Source organism: Watersipora subatra, chromosome 7 (assembly GCF_963576615.1).
Source record: "Watersipora subatra chromosome 7, tzWatSuba1.1, whole genome shotgun sequence".
Taxonomy (NCBI): Eukaryota; Metazoa; Bryozoa; class Gymnolaemata; order Cheilostomatida; family Watersiporidae; genus Watersipora; species Watersipora subatra.
This window is the reverse complement of record NC_088714.1, coordinates 56,964,140-56,985,051: the sequence shown is the minus strand read 5'-3', so window position 1 is coordinate 56,985,051 and position 20,912 is coordinate 56,964,140. Positions and strand designations below refer to the sequence as shown.

Here is a 20,912-nt window from a genome sequence, read left to right as displayed (position 1 = left end):
TTCTATGTAAATTGAGTCTTATTTTTTACAAACTATTCAAGTCTCTCATTCTAGTTACGCAAGCAAGTAATTTACCGAGACTGATAACACTTTAATGTCCTTATTTATGTGTTTTATTATTATTTTGCTGTACTAGCAATGCTAAGAAACAAATCGTTAAGACAATTTTTTTATTTTCATGTACTTTGTTACAGATTGATGCAAATCAATTGGCTATTAAAAATAGTGGTCTTGTTACTGGTTCCTTTTTAAAAGTAGCCCTAGCACAGTTGTTTATCATCATAACCTTCTTGTGATTTGCTAACAAACATGATTTAATATAGAGCTGCATAAGTTAGAGTGCAGTTAATGTCAACTTCCTAAATAGTAACTGAATAAAACATTTCAATTTACAATACCAATATTTGGTATTATTTTAAAAACTGACCAAAAAAACTATAACTATAATTGGTCTTTAACAACAAAGTTTTTCATGTGTTCCTTGATGAGTTAGGGGGGCCATCCTGAGGGCCGCAAACTTGAGTTTAAGGAGCAGTGATGAGAAACAGTTCTGCTTTCTCTGACATTATAAAAGAGGCTATGAAAACCGCTGATAAAACTAGCTCTCTGTGATTTTTGTTAGACACGGTCCCTTGAACTTGGGTAATATAATAGGCAGGTCAAATAGCGCCATAGATCAATGACAAGCCATGACGCTATTGTAGATTCCAAACATCTACTCTTAGCAATGTACTTGGTTATTTTGCTCTGTTTTTCTAAATACATTTGGTCGTTTGTGGACGGCTCCATAATCTACGTAGTATCCTCAGGTTGTGCGTACAAAACAGCTAGAAGTTTGCGAGCAAGTTTTTAGGCTTTACTGACTGCTCATTGCGGGCGTTCTACTAATGACAAATATTTTATTATTGCTTCGCAACGCTACATTTAGGAATATAAAATGTCCAAATTGAATATTCTGAGAAATAGGTCAAATCATACTAGCATTAGGAATTGCCTCGAAAACATAAATTCAAAAATGTAATGACTGGTATAAAACAATTCGCTTTTTGCAAAACTATTTTGAACAATTTATAAACATACTGAAATACTGTTAAAACACATTGCTAAAACTTGGCCAGGTCTGAGCAAAAGAGCTATTCTGATATAAAACAAGCACAGATCACAAAAAGCACAATTTAAAAAAAATATAAACTTCCACCTTTGCTTAATTATTTAATACATACTGTAAGTAAAGGCTGCTGATTGGCTTGACAAATTAGTAAAAAATAGATTTTAAAAAATCTTTACAAGCAAAACGAACGCTAGTCAGAACACATTGATCATGAAAAACTAAAGCACAACAAAAACAGGTGGCACCAGAGAGCTGATAAACCATTATAAATCAGTCTGCCATATGCATGAGTGAATGAGCGAAGTATACCAAGTTCATCGACAATCAGAGCTAGATGCCACTACTACCTGGCATAGCATACATAGTGCTTGAGATCTTTGTATGATCTTATTGCATCTACGCTAGATATCAACTCTTTTACTGACTTGTCCTGAAACAAAGTTCAATAATAAATTGAAATCACACATCTCACTCAAAGTTGAAAAATAATTAGGATTTGTCCAATGGTCTAGTTATTATAATTAATAAAAGCAACAAGGCCAATTTGCATGGCACATTAATCCGTAAAGTTCTCAGCATGAGCATGATTGGCGCGTTATAAAACTGTTTTGCTTATCAGTAGATCATCAATACATCGGCACTCTAATCAATGGAATGTCATTAATATAATGAGAAAATGACAAAACAGATATCAAATGAAGCTAGTTGATCCTAGTTTGATCCTGTTACGTATATACATCTACAGCTGTTAACACTGCAAGTACCACTATTATCATCACTGATGACAGTACTTGCACTGCTACTATTAGTGCTGCCACTTATAGTGCTGCCACCAGTAGCCTTACTGCAACCACTACCACCTCTTCTATGACTAGCACGACTATTGGTATTACTAATTACCACTACACTTATGTATTACTAGCATCACGCCGCTGCTACCACTACCGCCATTGCTACTACTAATGACCTACTAGCTTTGCTAGTACTATAATCACTATTAATATGATTGTCACTACTACTACAGCTTATGTTACTACCCCTACTGCTTTTACTACTACTACTACTACTACTACTACTACTACTACTACCTACTACTACTACAGCTACTACTACTATTACTACGACTACTACTACTACTAATACTGCTACTACTAATACTACTACTACTACTACTACTACTACTAACACTACTACTGCTACTACATCTGTATCTACTACTACCACTACTCACTGTGTGGTGGCATTTTATAACTAAACTCAAAGCATGTTCCGTATGAGCTGTAAGTTGTGGTTTAATTCTAAATAAATTATTAGTGAATGTTAAGCTTGTTGTCAGTGAGCTCTGAGCATGCTGTGAGTGAAAGCATTGTAAGTAGTGTATATGCTCAAAGCCTTCAGTGAGGAGCTTTACAAAACAACACTTACTACATCTAGTCGACAACTGGTGATTTCTTCATACAAGACTATTATTTCATTTGCTATGGCAGATACTCGGGATTTCATAGTTGGCCCCTTTATTGGTGCATACAGTGACAAGAGATCCACCTTTGCCTAAATGAGTAGACACTTTTTATTCAAATAGATAAGGCATTCTATTACAACAAGTAGATTGATTACTAAAAAGAGCTGTAAGCTGCATATTCAACAATTTTAATAAAGTGTGAAATTCTATTTATCATGACATTGAAATCATTTGTGGGATTTCAACACACTTACCATAATTTGTTCTTCAATGCTCAAAGTACTCTCGCCATTCTCTATCGGAGAGGATCGTCCACTGTCTACATCAAACCATTTCCACATGTCCTCATCGCTAGGAAACTTGTCTACTCCTGTTTCTTGAAAAAGCTGCAATAAGTCTACGGTGCTAATAGACCTGGCCTTTCGTAGATTTTCTTTCATGGATGATGTTTCCCAATGCTCACTCTCCGTTTTTTCAGCTTTGTCTCCAGTTTTGGTGAGCCTGTTCATAATTGTGCTTTCACTATCCCGTCGTCGCACGTGATTATACTTTACTGACATCTGAGAATCTGAGCGTTCTAAAAGTTTGTTCTGTCGGTCAGCTCGACGGCGATCTTCTGGTTTTAAGAGGTCAGATGTAAGTGATACGTCATCGGTAGTTTCAGCAAAGCTAGCAATAGATGAAGCTCTACAATATGAGGAGTAAAAACTGAGAAAGACCCCACAAGATAATGTTGGTTAGCGTTAAGATTACTAACAACTGTGAGAGATCAAATTGTTACACTAGAAATACTGTTAGCTATTTAAGCAAAAAGGTTAATATATCCGTTTAGAACTCTTTAGACCTTTATTAAGAGCATTGGGCTAACTAACTCTCTAAAACACCGAGTTCTGTGAGTTATGTTTTATTTGTTATAACCTTAATGCTTTATATATGCCAATTCGTATCTACAATCACACTTCTGAATATGAAAAATAGAATACCATAATAGTAGCAGCAAGGAGTAGATAAAACTAGATTAACGAGCAGCTAGTGCCATACTAGCCTGGGCGTAGCTCTCTTTCCCCCCCCCCATCTCCCAAGAGAGCCATGCCCAGGCTAGTGCCATACCACACTTCTATGGGCACAACAAACCCAGTGCTCATAGGCTAAAGTTAATTTGGTTTCGACTTGACAACTGAAATTTTGTAAAGCATCTAGTTGTTTGTATTAATTATTTACGCTGAGCTGCTTTCTTCACGGTAAACCGGCTAAAACGAAAGCTTTTCAGTGCGGGTTTTTTAAAATAGATAAGAAAATAAATGGCTCAAAATTTAGAAAGAGACCTGTTTTAGAAAAAAAGGGTTTCAGAACATTTAACACAAACTTTGTTAGCGGAATTAGCAAAGTTTCTTCCAGCTAGCACACTTCCACTTCTGCTTCTACAACTACTCTAATTACAAGAGATAGGTTTAAACTTGTTAGCCTAAGGTAAACTTTTTGTAAACAGTTATCTGTGAGACTGTTTCGATTAGAAGTCATGTCTAGGGAAAATTCACGTAATGTTAATGCACACGGGAAAGCACAGCAGGTCTTACCTTGTGAAGGTCGCTAAATAAAGCATCGTAATTTAACTTAAAATGGCTGACAGCCTTACTTGTACCTAGCATAAAACTGCTAGTTTATTGAGTAGTTGTAAGAACAAAACGCATTGATCCTAATCAGTGGAATACATGTATTTCGCATGAACTTTTAAAAACTTCTTACCTGCTTGTGGAAGGAGGAGGTGACTGTGTGTGACTAGAACTAGGCTGGAGAGTAAGATATGGTACATCATTTCCGCTGGCTATTTCTACCTCCATTCGTCGCTTATGGTCTTGATCCTATGAGACCAGAATGAGGTTAAATATTGTATTGACCAGGACCGTGTCTGAAAGAGCTCAAAATTTTATGTGAGAAATTCTTTTAAATGTTAGGAAGAAAGAAGTGAAGTTAAAAGTAGTAGTCATCGGAATGCTCTGAATAGTTGTAATGCATTTGTGCTTTCAAGTATTTTTTATAATGAAAAAGATATTTTCTGTCTGTAATAATAGCGTAGTTTGATTTTGTTCCTTCATCTAGGTGACTCAAGTTTAAAGCAAACTCGGTCAATGATAAATATGTATTAGAAATACCTTTCAAATGGCCAGGCGTCAAATTTCAAGCATTTTCAACGACATTTACAACAACCTTTTGCATAATTATAGACAAAAAAGTTTTTTCAATAGTTTAAATGATCATTTCAATGTATTTCTAAATTATTGGATCATTTAGCATGATGCTATACATTTTTGCTTCGTTTGTTCTGATTTGGAGCTTTTCAGTAGTCTTCCTTCGGCATTCTGATATGTGTTCAAAAACATATAATGTTAAAAAGATTTTTTTATTTCTTAAAATATCTGGCAAGTTATGCTACCACCCCATCACTTGTTAGTAATTCGTTGTGTGCAGTGGCAATTATGTAAAGTGTGTTTAATATATCTAAATAAAACTAAACTAAAATTCTCATTTTTTTGATAAATTAAATCATTACCAAAAACCAAATTCATTGATGTAACCTAATTATGTAAATTGTAGTTACTTATAAAAATTATTATTTTTTAAGAAAGAAATATTTTTGTGTTACCCTGATTATCTAAGCTAAAATTAATGAGTCTATCTAAAATTGCCTACATTCAGTAAAAATCCATATACTTACCTCAAAAACAATGGTGTCTGTGGAAGTCTTAAAAGGATCTGGGCTAGGCGAGACTGAGCTCCTTTTTCGTCGATATTTGGATCGAAGGCGTTTGTGACCCGTAGGTAAATTTGAGCACCGAGAATTATTTGTTACTGAAGCACACATGTTTTCATCCGCTATTTTTCCTGTGAAAACAAAAACAAATTTAGGATTCTCTGCATACTTCTCCCTGCATAAATTTCATACCTAGCGTGAGAGTTGGACAGTATAGTTTTGTTGCACATCCTCAGATGAACAATATTTTTCTAAATTGCAGTTTTCATTTATGAGTATTTTTTAACCAGAAGAAAAATTGAAAAGCTGATTCTAATAAAATTATGTAAAAACCAGTTTTTCGCCAAAGTTCATAGTAAACTTACTCCAACCATAAAACATGTGCTGAACCTTTAAATTTTGTTTAGGCATGACTTGAAATAATCAAACTAAAAATTAAATCTTTCTATTCTAGAAATGAAGCGCACCATAAATAGTTTTACCTACATTGTAAAAACTTTATTGCAATAAGTCTTATTTCATGAAAATAATTCAAAGTTGCAAGCTTTAAAAATCTAAAACGTAAACAAAGAATAAAATTATAACATATGTAAGGTATGAAATATATTTAATTATTTATGTTTTTTTTAAGATAGTGTTAGCTATACTGCCTAAGTACAAAGGCAAATAAAGAAATTTAGACGGAATAGTATTGTGAAGTAAGTTTGTGAAGTACTATGTAGCATGGGATTGTCTGTTAGCAAATGCACGAAGAGATATTTAGCTTGATCGCTAATGTTGTTTGGGGTCACCAGAACTGCTAATGGTTCAAAATTAAATCATTGAATTAAAAAAATTCATAGATTATAGTTGTTTCTGTAGAAGTAGAAGATTGGTCAATCAGAGAAAAAAAGGTATCACTGAGCACTTGTAGGAGACAGGATTGGTTACTTACGGCTTAGAGACACACTGCTAACTACTATATAGGGTACAGTTTGGGTTTTGGCCTTAGGTTGCTCCGCTGTAGCCACTGTAGCTGTCGTAGCCTTAGATCCACAAGTGTTACCCATAGCCACTGGTCTCTCTCTCTCTCTCAAAATAAAGCAACACCTTTAAATAGAGTAAATAGGCCTGTTTAGCATGCTATTCTTTATCTCTGTCAGCTTTGCAAGATTTGATCAACTCCTTAAACTTTTCTGTCTGTAAAGTAAATAGCCCGTTGCCTGCCGCAGTAGACTAACATGGTAACTAAGAACTAGGGTTAGCGAATGCAGTTATTTACCACAAGTGCTATATTGTGTAGGCATGTATGTCAAAAGCTACTTAGTGTAGTTAGTGCAAGTCGAAGGCTACATGAATTAGAAGCAGATTAAGATATGACACTTGAAAGTTAAAGAAGACGCAAATGGATTGCTATCATATGGTGGCCACATCAAATTCCCACCCAAATCATGGTAGCACAAAATAATAGGAGAAAGCATTTAGAATGGACCCATTAAATCGCTTGACAGTTCAGGAGACATAAACTCCTCATTCAAATTCTCCTCATTCCTTTTCAAATACTGATTTTTAAATACTCTGAGCTACAGAATCACCAGACAAAGCAACTGACACTGGCGAGATGTCAGCTTCAGCGGTATTAGAGAAAAGCTGGAAAAGCTGCCAGTGACCATTAAAATATCATACTAATGATTACTTCATCACTTCTGAATGCTTATGATTATTAACTTTATGATGTTGATTATGGACAATTATGCCTATTTAAGTTACCTACATACGGTCCTATTTTGTAAGCAAACCACAATTTTTGTATAAAATCACTTTACTTCTGTTGTTTGTGAAGCAACAGGACAAGTTACCCCTATGTGAGTCTTTCAACATTTTAAACTCATTACGAGTATAGCAAGTTTATTTTAGCCTTTACTCATTTTCATGCCATTTTAGTTACTTTACTTTTTTCATTAATTCTGTTTCTTTTCGTTAAGTCTAAGTTAAAAAGCCAATATCAGTCAAACAGATTTGCTTGCCCAATCAGCAACACCATTATTTTTCTATGTCCTTTAACTATTTCATACATTAGTTTTTAATTGGCTTCTTACATTAACTGCATTAATCTTGTACCGCAACTAGATTATATTTTGTCAAGTTCAGAAGGTCACACAGCATGCAATTATGAACTGTTGTCTTCAAGTAGAAGTGTGTTTGAGGATGACCAAGCCACTACACGAACGATGGCAACCAGCCGACTACCACACTAGTAGGCCAGCAGAAGAACGTTTAGCTCAACCTACCCAGCTCGACAGTGAGCCAGACCGACCTTACAGAGACAAACAAAAAAGAGACGGGTTGGTCGGAAACTTGACCGAATAGCTGCCAATGGTAAAGAACTAAGAAGTGACAGGCAAACCAATGAGCGGCACCAAGCAAACCAATTAGCTAGCCGATCTCAAAGGAAAAGGGTGGAGCCTAACCAGTACATAAACAGGCATGACAGCCAAGATTGGCAGAGCAAGGAAAGCCTCACACAATATAGTTATTTTTACGCATACGCTGTTAACCGTATTATATATACTTGATACAAATAAATACTCTAAACTTGAACTAGGTGGGTGGCTCTAAGTGGAGCAGTCAAGGGTTTACAGTAGTATGTTTACAGTGGTATGGATCTTGTACAGTAGGTCTTTTTTCAGCGACTAGCTTTTCAAATTCACTATTCTTCATGTTTGGCTTTACTGATCTTTACAATGCTTCACTTCATGGGGTTTGCTCTCCAGCTTTTTAAAATGTTTTATTGACTCAGCATAATCTTCCCAACTACTATTACTATTTTTATCATTAATAACGACAGTTTTGGATATTTAGCACAATTTTATCTCGCAGAAAACACTACTTCACCAGATAAAGATGATAAAGTTCTACCCATCTTAGAAATCTATTTAACCAAGAATCATATTCATCATAGATATCTACTCATGCACGATCAAATGCATTACATGAATATGTTACCTGCAGTACTCATTTTTCAGACTAGAGGTTTCCCTCTTTAGGTGATTATGCTCTTTTGACATTAAGAAAACTCATCAGCTCGTTGCATGCCATTTACCTTTTAGTATTTAAATTTCTTGCTGATTTAGTTTAAAGTTACCTGATTACATTAGGCTAAGCAGGCAAGGTAACTGTATTTATAAGGAGCAGTGGCACGAAATTAGATGAGGTAATAGAATTTTCTAATTGATTACTGTAGGTTATTGATTATTTGCTTTTATACAGGGCTAAGCTGGTTTAATCAGTTCTCATGTTAAAGCAAACACAAGACTAGCATTCGGTGTAACAATCAATCCTATGAGTTGCTCTGCTTACTTGTGAACAGATGTGAAAGATTGGCGCACATTTTATGATAAACAAAGATTACAAGCTTATGTTTTCTTTGCGAGTAGCACAATTTGAGATATATTTAAAAGCACATATTTTAAATGCTAATATTTGTTTTATAATCATGCTAGCTTAATTTCAGTCTAAAATTCCTGATTCTCAGTGAACTTTCTGAAAAAGTAAAGTATAGCTGTTTTCACTCTGCGAGGTTTTGTCTTTACTATTTATACACTTGGTATATACAGATTAATGTTCAACTTACGTGGAGTAAGAGGATTAAATGCTCAAGCACCCATATAGCAACCTGTTGAAGCACTCTGCATTGCATTTTCTTTAAGATCAATATTTTTGTTCCATCCAATATAAAGTTTTTCACTGTAGGTCTGAACATGAGATGCCTTCTTGCTTTGACATGTGCTACAGATTTGTAGCCAAATTTACGCTAACCCACATTTTAGCGGGTTGTTCTCTATTTCTACTTCCAAAAACTAATTTCAGTTTAAAACGTTATGTCATAGTTATTGTTGAATAACCAATAAATGGTTAATCAAGTCAAGTCTTAGAAGACTCTACCATAAGTTATAGATATTTTCCATTGTTTGAATTTTTTGTTGTTGTTGTTTTAGGCAATCTGTCAGCCAGGTTGTTTTGAAGTTAAATGGTCAAATCTAGTTGAAATGCTCAGAAGAAAAAGATATTACCAGACGTGCTATGCTATCATGTAAAAGTTTAGCAAGGCTAAACCTTCATGCAAAGCCGTGTCACCAAAGAGGCTCTAGAGCATTTTTATACTCATTTGTCGCAAGACCTGTTATTGTCTGAATTTACAAAAAGCACCAAGTTTGGTACACAAGAGGTTTTTGCTTAAGTTTTTTTGCAATCTTTTACACTGGCCAAGCAGTGTAACAAAACAACAACAAAGTGTGCCATACTAAATGCCAATCTAAATATAGGCTATATATATATTTTTTAAAGCAGACTATGAAAATCTACTAAAAATGGTACATTAATAATCATGACTGGCAACCAATAATCATCCAGGCAACCAAAGTCAACTTAGAAGTTAAAAGACTGCAGTCTACTGAAAAACATCAAGCAAATTTACGAATGACTTTGTGGGCATTAACGCTGAGACTGATGCTAGCGTGGAGTGTTGGCTATGCGGCGTGTCAACGCATAGTGCTTCTTTTAATTTATCACAACTGGCCAGCCGATCATCAGAGACCATGTTTAAAAACCAACCAAGGAATTTCAAAGAAAATAATCCGACTTATAATGAAATTTGTTACTCTTAAATAATAAATAAATCAAGTCATTCAGATTAACAACAGTTTATTCCGAATACAATAAATATATATAATCTGAATTAAAAACTAAGGAAAGTTTGCTAAAGTTTACAAGCACTATATAAATGGTTTCTGCAAATTTCAAGGACAGAAAATTATACTCGCATCCAATGTCTAAATCTATTTCGGGGAAACTTTTTGCAAGATTGACAGTAATACACGTTGGTTGACAGGTTGATACAGGTTATTACAGGTTAACACGGAATACATGTCAGTTGACAGGTTGTCACACGTTATTACAAGCTGACCTAGTATTTAGTATCTATTTAGCTTCAGTCTTAAGGCACCCAACTTCCATTTGTCTAAAGCATACTACACTGCAGGCTAGAATAAATTGACCTACAGTTTAAGTCATTGATCAAACTATCCATGGTCAGCACTGTTGAGGTCAGGGCAAGTCAGCACTGTTTACTCAGACTGCTGAGATTTTAAATTTCATCTTACTGCCACGGTAATGACTGATGTAGAATTAGAAAGAGTGGCTACGTGTGAAAACTAATCGATAAGTCATCTAGTTTATGTTTTATTCTGCTAAAACTCTCAGTAGGCAGTATTTTAAACCAGAGTTCAAAGCTCTTCAGTGTGTACAAAAGAGAGAAAGAGAAAGCGCTGTCTCGGTTGTCTTTGCTCAAACTCCAATCATATAGCTGCTGTACCTTTGAACTCTAATCAGCCAGAAACATTGCAGTTGTCACAAGTAACACTCTTTAGTTTAATACAGTTAATATATTGATCTGTACTAAGGCAATATCAGGCTTACATATCCTTTCTGTCAGACAAAAGACAGTAGTCTGAGTAGATGTAGGCTTAGCAAACAAACAAGGAAATTAAAGGGACTGTATTGTGTCAGAGCCGTGAGTGTCCTCTCAAGTGCCTTACAGTCTAATAAAATGAAGACTGCTAACCTAAATTCAGCCTGAGCAGGTTTGCTTCCCTTACGTTTAACTAGTGATATAATCTACTAGTAAAATGCAAACTAATGACTTTGTGGACAAGCTGGGCATTATTAGGACAGTAAATGTTTTAACTGTAGCTGATTTGTGAAAGTAAAAAGTTACCAATTGTTTAAGGTTGTTTTGAAATAGCCAAGTTTTGTTTTGTAGATATAAAAACCAAGTTTAGTGCTACAAAAAGAACATATTTTTTGTCTGGTTACCAAATGGATTGGTCAAAAATCTATTCATCAAGTATCTAAATACTATGGCCAAAAATAATCACCATAAGATGCCTCAATGTGATTACAGCCTCTAACTAAAAGGCTTCATTTGTATTTAATGTATTTAAGTTGAATTGTCAGTATAGTCTCCATCGTCTACTACTGTAGAAACCATTTAATGTAATGGTCCTTATAAAGGATCAACACCAATAATACCAGTACAGCCATACCTCAACATACTAGCTTAATGCCTTCTGGGACTGAGCTGGTATGTTAATTTACTTGCATCTCAAGGCACTATTTCCTATGTAAAATAACCAAGTAAAAATTAATCTGTTGCCAGAATATGAAAAAGACTGCCAAAAAACAAACTGCCTAAAAAGTGTTTTCAATTGTTATAATTTAGTGTCTACATTAACCAAGTAACAATTACCCATTTAGTTGTTATGATCTGCAATAACATGTAACATCACTGTGCACACTAATGAAAGGAGTTTTCATCTTCAAGACCGAGATTGTTGACAACAGCGATTTGAGAGAGACTTGAGAGTAACGTGTTCAGCGTACTAAAATTCTGTGACCCTCTGATAGAAATTTTAAATTCAACTTCAATAAATTTAACTTTTAAAACACACACTCGAAACTAGGTTTCAATCTTTTACTAAACGTGCTGGAATTTTGCCGTCATACTTTTTAGTATCTGTGTGCAGTTATACTCTGTTGCCTCGCATTTGCTGTAACTTTTAGCCACCTGTTAAAAGCCTTTTTCAAACTGGTCCGAGGAGAAAGACTAGGTGATGCTGTTTTCAAAAGTGGCCTATCGCATACTTGGCCATATAGTGTAGTGGCCATCAAGAACCATCATGTATGCTTGTATCTTCAATATTACTCGTATCTCAAGAAAGAAGCTTGTTAAAAAGTCAGCTCGTATCTAGAGTTTTTTGTATTTTGGTGCACTTGTATGTAGAGGGTATGACTGTACTAATAAAAGTGGATGCAATTTGGTTATTAGCTATGTCACAATTTGTGTTTTCAGTAAAAGTGCTAACCTGAGAAGATAAATTATTACTATTATAGTGCCACGAGCACTGTGATATAATGTACAACGTCTATCCGGTCTGACGGCCATCTGTGTTATACAATGCTTATGGCAGTGAGCCCTGTGTACCTAATACTCTTTATCACACAACCATCCTAACATACTAAGAATTTGTGCAATTTTTGTTGTTGCTTGTTCAAATATACTGCCTCTGCCAAAATAATTACCAACTTAGTAGCGTATCTAAATTATTTTACGGAGTTAAATACAAATACTAGTTTTAAATCAAAATCTAATTGTTTTCATTTGAATATTTAGGTATAGGCTGCTCAACTTGTTTGTTTTTTTTGTAGGTTTGCTATATTTTCCAGAACATCTAATCACTTGCATTCAGCAAAACTAATTCATATACTTGTGAATTAGGTATAACATACTTGACTCAGTATTTCATCCACATTTTGTTCTCAAATAAATTATTTGGGATAAAATGTCTAAAACAGTATGAATGACCGTTTATTACAAATTACCATTAGCAAAAATACTGGTAACTGGTTAAAATTAGCTCATAAGGTCTAAAATAGTAGCTTAGATTAATAACTCCTACTTTGTCACTTGTGTGTTTGTTTGTTAGTTTGGGTAAATGTTATGAATTTTAAAATTTTTGACCACATTTGTCTTAGCTTCATAGGCATATGCTCCAAGCTTTCCCCAGATTACCAAAATATTTGGTTCCAAAACTCTGTCTGGGTCTTGAGAACTAGACTTTTAAAAACACACCTGCAAGCTATCTCATCGAAAATAGAAGACATTTCTTTCATCGCTAAGTTTACCGTTAATCAAAAGTTAAATCAATAGTTCAACAATATCCATTAATATAATTTAAGTAATATTAATATAATTTCAAGTATTAAGTTCATATTAAAGTAATAATTAATATAATTTAAGTATTTCATGGCCAAACAAACATTAAGTTAATTGTGCTGAAACTTTCAGCTAAACAAAAGCTTTTATTGTCTAAGTAAACTAAACTAAACAAGTCGGGCATTGTCGCCTGCCCGACTTGTTTGCTTTAAATATTGACTAGAAAGAATGCTTGATTCAGACCACACACTCATTTGTTTTGTTTGTCTGAGTTCATCCATGTAATTGTCCTTGAATGTCTTATGTAACTTTTGCTAGTATTAATGTTCTTTAAGATCTCTGCCAATGCCACCCACGAACCAGCTATAGAAAATAGTGTTTACTCTGTAAAACACTAATGTTTATTAATGCAAATCAATATGGCCGCCTTTGTTATATATAGAGAGTTACTGGCATGCTGTATTAATATACAAACTCGTTAATGTTACTACCACCCTTTGAACTATTATTAACACACTTACGGGAAGGTTTTCGATTAGCATATTAACAGTTCCTGTCTATGAGCAGGTTATTTGTAATGAGAAAGTTACAAGTATTTGTGGGTAAAAACTGGTTTCTGATTCTCTATTGAGCCAAAAACTGGAAATCTTCTGAGAAAAAGATTTTTCAACAAGGGAAGAGGCTATTAATTTTTTTTACTATAAATCTCAATTCTTTAGAATATTTAGAAGGTTTGTCTTTTGAATATGAAACATTCAGTAGTTCTTTGCTTACACATATCCGACAGCAGAAACATCTAACCTTCATCTCGAGCACCAACCAATAAGATTGATGACAGCGATGAAACTGTTTCTATCTGTATTCTCTCACATTGAAACTTTGATCAAAACAGGAAACCTACAGCTGTTTAAAGGTAAATTGTCAAGTTTTATACACAAAATTACCCCTACCTCAGTGAGACCTGTAGCTGATAACGCAAACAGAGAACTTCTCTTCTAGGAAACAAGGTAAATTGTATATCAGCCTTTCCTTAGGTACGTCTTATCCCTAGTGATACCAACATGTTGATAAGCATTCTCTTGCCTCTCCTTCCCATGCGCTATTGTTATTTAAACAATGCTAATGCTGCGCTAATCAATATTCATTGTAAAGTTAATCGATAAGAGATTCTATAGCTTAGCTTGCACAAGTTAATTGTGCATTGTCCTAAATACATTGTATTGTATGCTTCTTTACGTAATTGTTGTGTTGCCAGTAAGCTTCATCATTCCGCAATCAGTGTGTATAAGTCCCTCCTGCGTCTTTGGCACTTGCTAATTATATAAGATCTACATGCACCATCATCAAATTCATCAAGAAGTTAGATTGATTGAACTGGTTCCTATAGATCAATTTGGCGGTGCGCTAAAGTTTAAAAGGAAAAGCTTTAAAATGTTTTATTCAAAGCAACCAAAACTGTTAATGATAAATTCTAGCTGACGGCAGATCAAACGCTTTTTTTACATATATATTGTTTTGTGAAATTAGAATTAATTGTCAGATATTGCCATCTAAGCCTTCTGCATGAGCATGAATCATGGTTCTTGCGCTGGTTTAAGCGCTGCAGTACTTTAAGCTTACCAGTTCAACAAGTAAGTTGGAACCCTTTGTACAGTTTCACTTGTTTTTTAAACTATTGCATGTAGTTGTTTATGCGTTGGATGGAAATAGTTCAAGTATGAAAGATATTAAGTTTGATTGCTAACATAAATCTGCAGTCTATAATGTTAGAGCAATACAAATTAGTAAGTCATGTATATGTGGAAAATGGGATACAATGTACAGTTATCTTCCTGGTCACTCAGCATAACATTGGGTCTAAGATTACCATATGTTTCAAGCAGTTAGATTAAAAAAGCTTTATAGTAAGCGTTCTGTACTGTGTTTTGCAGCAGAAAAAATGGTCTGAAGTTTAGCTACTATTATAAATAAAAAGAAAATTTCAAGTTTGGAACATTCACAAAGCTCAAGTCATAAAAATTAGAAAATAGCCAGTTGAATTTAAAATATGTATGTCAAGTGGTTAGCATAACAGTAAATAATAATTTATTTTACAAACACTACCACAACTATGTTTTGTTTTATTAATTGTTTCAATGATTGAATAATCTATAAAAGGGGGGAAAATGCTTATGTGATAAATTTGCTTCTTTTTTTATTACAACTTACCATTATTTTAATAAAAAAAGGTTCACACAACATTATTATTATTTTGTGATTTATTATTATTAGGTATTCAGATGGTGTAAAATAATAAATCCAATACTGCAACCAATTTACACACTTAACAGCAGTTGCATTCAGTTACATGTAACCAAAAATTCAAAGTGTTCCATCATGGATTATTGAGTTAAAATCTTTTTACATATATTTTGTCCAAGATAGAAGTTGTTACTAACTGGTTAAAATCTTTTTACATATATTTTGTCCAAGACAGAAGTTGTTATGTAACTGTACAAAACTACTAAAATAGCAGTTTCATGCATATCAGGGTGTCCTGCACTAAATGGGGAGTGGGAACACTCACTTTCCCGTCTACCGGCATCTTAATTTTTGCTACAAACTTGCAACCTGTCAATGAACTTGGTATACTTTGGCACTTGTGCACTCACGCTAGCCCACAAAACAGCCATGTAAACGGTAGAACTTTAAAAAGTTTTCGGTTGTAGCATGACCTCTTATTTGAAAAAACCAGTAGTAAAATGAAATGCTTTTCTTGGTTAAATACTAAACATTTATACAAAGCCTTATCAATGGGAAGTTGTCAGCTCGTGCTTCAACAAACATGGAAAAACAATACACACAACTCCAGAAAAAGTCTAACACTCTTCTCTTACTGATAGCTGATAACTTATAACCAACAAATAAAAGTGCCTAGCTTAGAAATTATCTCACCGATCTGTACCGAAAATTTTCCCTACTAATTCAAGTCCCTTGTAGTTCTAGCTAAGTACCTGTTCTTTGTGGATCAAAGGATAAATTCTGAATGTCTAGCATGTACACATCAAATCTTATTTTAACACAAAGCTATGCTGCAAGCAGGTTCTTGCTAGTTTGAAACTTGCTGACCGCTGCTTAAAAGCTTAAAGGGAGTAAACTTTAAAGATATCTTGCTCATATGTCCGGTAGAAAAGCATTTATCACTGTTGCTGTTTTCAGAAAAGTTAGTGAAATAAATTCGAAAAGAGTTAGTAAATAGATTAGTTAAACCATAGTTGCTATTGGTTTACAGTTGGTTCAGAATTTTGTCTTTTTTATTGTTGGTGTTGCTAGGGAGCAGCCGTAGCTCAGTAGTAGGTGGTGATCACCAGTGGTGGTATGAGAAAAGGCATTCCGCCACAACTGCTCATGTGCCACATCTCACGTGTGGGTCACAATATATTCTGTACCAGGATGTACCACATGCGGTATTGGAAGAAAAGTAAAAAGAAAATGAAGATTGTATATTTTGATAAACTAGAAACCTAAAACAAAATTTGGTTAAGCATTCTCTAAAGTATGTTAGCATTGGTACAATTGCCGAGGCCATGAACACAGATATGGATAGTTTTAAAAAAAGCACTGACCTTGACACTTTTTTAAGAGCAAATCAGCTTTTGCTTTAGTCTGTTAAATTGTTGAAACAAGGTATTTTCAAATTTTATATCATACTAATCTACTGTAAAACCTTTAACTTGACACCACCTTTATTTAAACGCTACCTTTATTTGACCGCCAATATAGGAGAAGGGCTGAAAAATAGAATATCAAAGTGTTCAAATAGAAGTTTTACAGTAATCTGTAAAGTTACATGTACAAGAGTGATTGAAATAATAGTGTTCGATGGTTGGTGGTATAGCCGGGAAGGTGTGCAACCGCAACAGCTCATGAAACAGCCATGCATGTACGGAGTAGGACTGAAAATGTTTGGAGTGGATGAACTCCTTCTATTACTAAAACAATTAAATTGATAACAATGTTAGCTGTTTTTTCTGCTATAACTTGAGACATTGCAGTTAAGAAGAGTTACTTTAGGGGAGTTGTCAGCACATGCATTACCAAAACATGAATGTTGTATAGAAAGATTGGCCTTTTCAGAGATTAAAATTTTTAACAGGTAAAACTAGAAATTTTTTAGCAGGTGTATACTTCTAGCTTTTTAAGAGCTTTAAATTAATCTTAGATTGTGTAACATGAACATATACTCATACATGCTTATCTGCATGTATATCTATTATTTCCAGTCAAAACTGAATTGCTACTTGGGTTTCTATTGGCTTTTAACTAAGTGACTTTTTGTGTTTTTTAGCATAACCGTTATAGTTTTTATAGTGGAGAATGTTTTGCAGATCTCTGAGCATTTATTACTAGCTTTACTCCTAGCTAAACTTATAAAACTTATTGGTTGAAACGGTTGACCTTACTGGGGCTTGTTGAATATAGTTTGCCTGAGTTCTTTTCAAGTCTTCCCTTATCTCAGACTATTACGCTTGGTTTGGAATTATATTTGTATTCTGCTTATGTTGCACTGCCACTTTGTTAATAATTTGTGTTATATGACAGCTTTATGAATTTTGTTTATTGATTTGATACATAAAATTAAATTCAATGAATCAAATTAAATTCAAAGAACTATTGAATTTAGTTTAATTCATTAATTCAATTTATTAAATTCATTGAATCAAATTTAATTCAATGATTTTAATTTATTGGATTAAATTAATTTAGTATTATGAAATAGAAATGTTTTTTAGAACAAATAAATGTTTAAAATATTTGTATGCCATTGTTGGCTCAAGTATTTTATATATGTATTGCAATTATTTAAACAATATATTCAGTGAATCATTTAAGATTTTATAATTTTAATAGTATTTTGATAACTTTAAGCTTTAATTCCATCTTTGATGGCATAACAAAGGTGTTGCTTGAGATTAATCTTTTGGGTTTTAATAACAAAGTTTGAAGGTGTTAGAGCTGTTTTAGATTTGTAATATTATCAGACCTGTCTGAGGGCAAGAAGTGTGCCTGATGGTTGTTATGAAAGGAATCATAATATAATAACTAAAATGGCTAAATATAATTGAGCTAAAGTTCTTATGCATAAATTGATTATTAGTAATAATATACTCGTAAACCTAATTATTAAAGCTAACGCTTAAGCGCTACTAACAAAAAGGATACTGATGATATATTTCAGTTAAGTATGGCATAATACAAAAAATAAGAATCTTTATAAAGAAAATAGTATTGCAAACCACTTAGCAATAAAAAATTCTAAAAATCTATTCATTTTTAAAGATGCATGAATATTATAACAAAGTATTTTGCATTCATTTTTATGTCGTTCAAAACCTGTTCTTCATAACCTAGAGAGAAGCAGGCTGTCTGTTTCATCACCTAGAGAGAAGCAGGCTGTCTGTTTCTTTTATTGAGAGCAAAGGAGTCGAGTCTTCTGATTTTAGTAATGAAACACTTGGAGAATCTTCAAAACTTTCTTCATCATCGAAGGTCTTGCAGAAATCATACTGAGCATCGGGTTGTGGTGAGGAGTTACTTGATAGAGAGAAATCATAGCCTCTGGAATATGGCATATTTTCGTCCGCTAGCAACAACGTAATTATTTTGTCATCATCTTGACCTTGATATAGCATTTCTCCCGTAAAATCAACGAGACGCCATCTTCGAGCTCTAAGTAACAGTCCAACAATCTTATCTGAAATAGGAATATAGTAGCGGAAGAGCTTCTGAAATGTGACCGTGATGTTACTGTTGTTGTCTGCTCTTGTTCCGATCTCTCTAATGATGCATAGTAGGGTGGACAGTTCTTTGTTTATGTGTTGACAAGCCTTTTTGGCTCTCGCTTCCGTTAGAGATCCTTCTGGTGGTTTACCGTATGTTTCATCTTTTCCTTTGAACTCTAGTTTGAAGCTCTTGCATGGATCCCAAGACTCCTCCGATATGACTACATTAATACCTGCAAACAAAAACTCTCTGGCTAATGAAAATCATACAATCATTGGGAATACAAAAGCAACAAATGAAAAAAAAGTTTTATAAAGCACACCATATATTATCTTCCGCATTTTAATAATATTCTTTTGGTAGAAGCTATCGGAGTAACATGTGGTGCCAACAAATTTCAGGTCTCATCATCACTTATGGTTCTAAACTACTCCTATAAACTTATCGCTTGGTTGTCTAAAAATTATACTATTTTTGTCCACACTCATTTTATTATTGGTGCATTAAAAGCCTTGAAAATTTGAAAAATTTAAAATGCCGCATTTCTTTGTGAGACAGTCTTTAGTTTAATTTTATTATTAACTTAAAACCAGATCACGCTGATATAAAACTAAAAAAATCTATTAGCGATATCTCCACTAGAACCCTGTCTGTCTAGCGTGCTGTGAGAGATCGTCAGGTTTGCTAATAAAGCACAAAGAATAACTATGAGCACAATTATTCTGAAATACTAGAAAGCTCTCAATTGTTCGTCTACCAAGCTGAAAGTTATAGGTTCCAGTTCCAAACAAAGTAAACCTTTATACCGACCTCCGACCCTGCCTTTTGACAAACAGACACCTCTCCTTTTATATTAAAGGTTATTTAAATTGCAGAACATCACTTTATCAAACAAACCAACATTCAGTTCAATAAAAGTGTAAAGCTATTTACTATTTCCATCTGAACTAGCGTGAGCAGCCAAGCGATGTATACAGTATCTAAATAGGTTTTGTAAGATTAGAATTCTCACCGAGCTTCTCCGCGGCGGTGTCATCCAGAGGTTTAGTGATATCCTGGCCCATGCTAAAGGATGTATACCTTTCTGCGCTTGAGCGTCCGAGCTCTGCCCTGTCAGTGCTGCGTTTAACAAGAAGCAAAATGTTCAAGCTTTCTTATAGTTGATAAGCTAATCATCTCTTGCATGGCTAATTAGGTTCAACTGCCACCCACTGTATCTATTGCTCTAAGCATCCGGTTATATAACAGAGAGGCAGAGCTGAAAGACTAATACAGCTGTGAGCAATGATGCGTGCATGAATGCTAAAGGGTAGTCATAGATATATAAAGTTTATATATCTATGAGGGCAGCATATTGAACCTAACTTTAACCTTCCTGAGATCATGACTCCGTGGTCAGCAAGCCATTTACCTTCACGTTTAGATTTTGATATTTATTTTCATTTAAAGAGTTTCTGCATAGCTGGTAACACCATGTTAATATTAACACCATGTTATTATTAATATCATGTTGATATTAACACCATGTTATTATTAACATCATGTTATTATTAACACCATGTTATTATTAACATCATGTTAATAAAATTTTTCATCTTTATGTTTATTGCTGCTCTAAGTTGACTTTTTTGTGCAAAAAAGTTTTCAACAGGTTTTTCAAAAAACCTGTTGAAATGATAGCAAGAAGAGCAACAGTTTAAAAAATCTGAATTAAAATAAAACCAAAAATCTGGTTTCAAAAACTGGCAGAATTTTGTGGAATACTTTTAGGAACACCTTTTTTTCATCTAGCTCATTTTGGGAAAGGTCCATCAAGTATTTTTGGTAGTTTTATGGACTCACTTCTAATATAAAGTTGTTAGCTCAATCCAAATTTAGGAACAATTTCTTTAGTTCAAAATTACAATTACTCTAGTTCCGATTATTGGTTAGTCGGGGAGCGGCTGCAAAAGGTAATATTTTGCTTGATATAGTGTGATTACCAATATTTTTATAACATCAGCAAAATATGCAGCATGATGGGGTGCATTTAAGAAGATTTTAAATTGGGGTGTCTGATTGGCTCATCCTG

At 34.0% G+C, this 20,912-nt stretch overlaps 1 protein-coding gene across 1 annotated transcript; it reads right to left on the bottom strand.

Moving 5' to 3' along the window:
• Positions 1-18,406: 18,406 nt before the first annotated feature.
• On the bottom strand, positions 18,407-19,965 carry LOC137400255 (actin-binding Rho-activating protein-like). The gene is made up of 2 exons (XM_068086584.1): positions 19,854-19,965; positions 18,407-19,073 (listed from the first exon to the last, which is right to left on the bottom strand). The coding sequence occupies exons 1-2, from the start codon at positions 19,903-19,905 to the stop codon at positions 18,493-18,495; spliced, it is 633 nt and encodes a 210-aa protein (XP_067942685.1). The 5' UTR covers positions 19,906-19,965; the 3' UTR covers positions 18,407-18,492.
• Positions 19,966-20,912: the final 947 nt, after the last annotated feature.

Coding starts and splice junctions, on each gene's coding strand:
- LOC137400255 (XM_068086584.1), bottom strand. CDS start 19,905: ATGGGCCAGGATATCACTAAACCTCTGGATGACACCGCCGCGGAGAAG. Junction 19,074..19,853: donor CACCGCCGCGGAGAAGCTCG/GTGAGAATTCTA, acceptor TTTTGTTTGCAG/GTATTAATGTAGTCATATCG.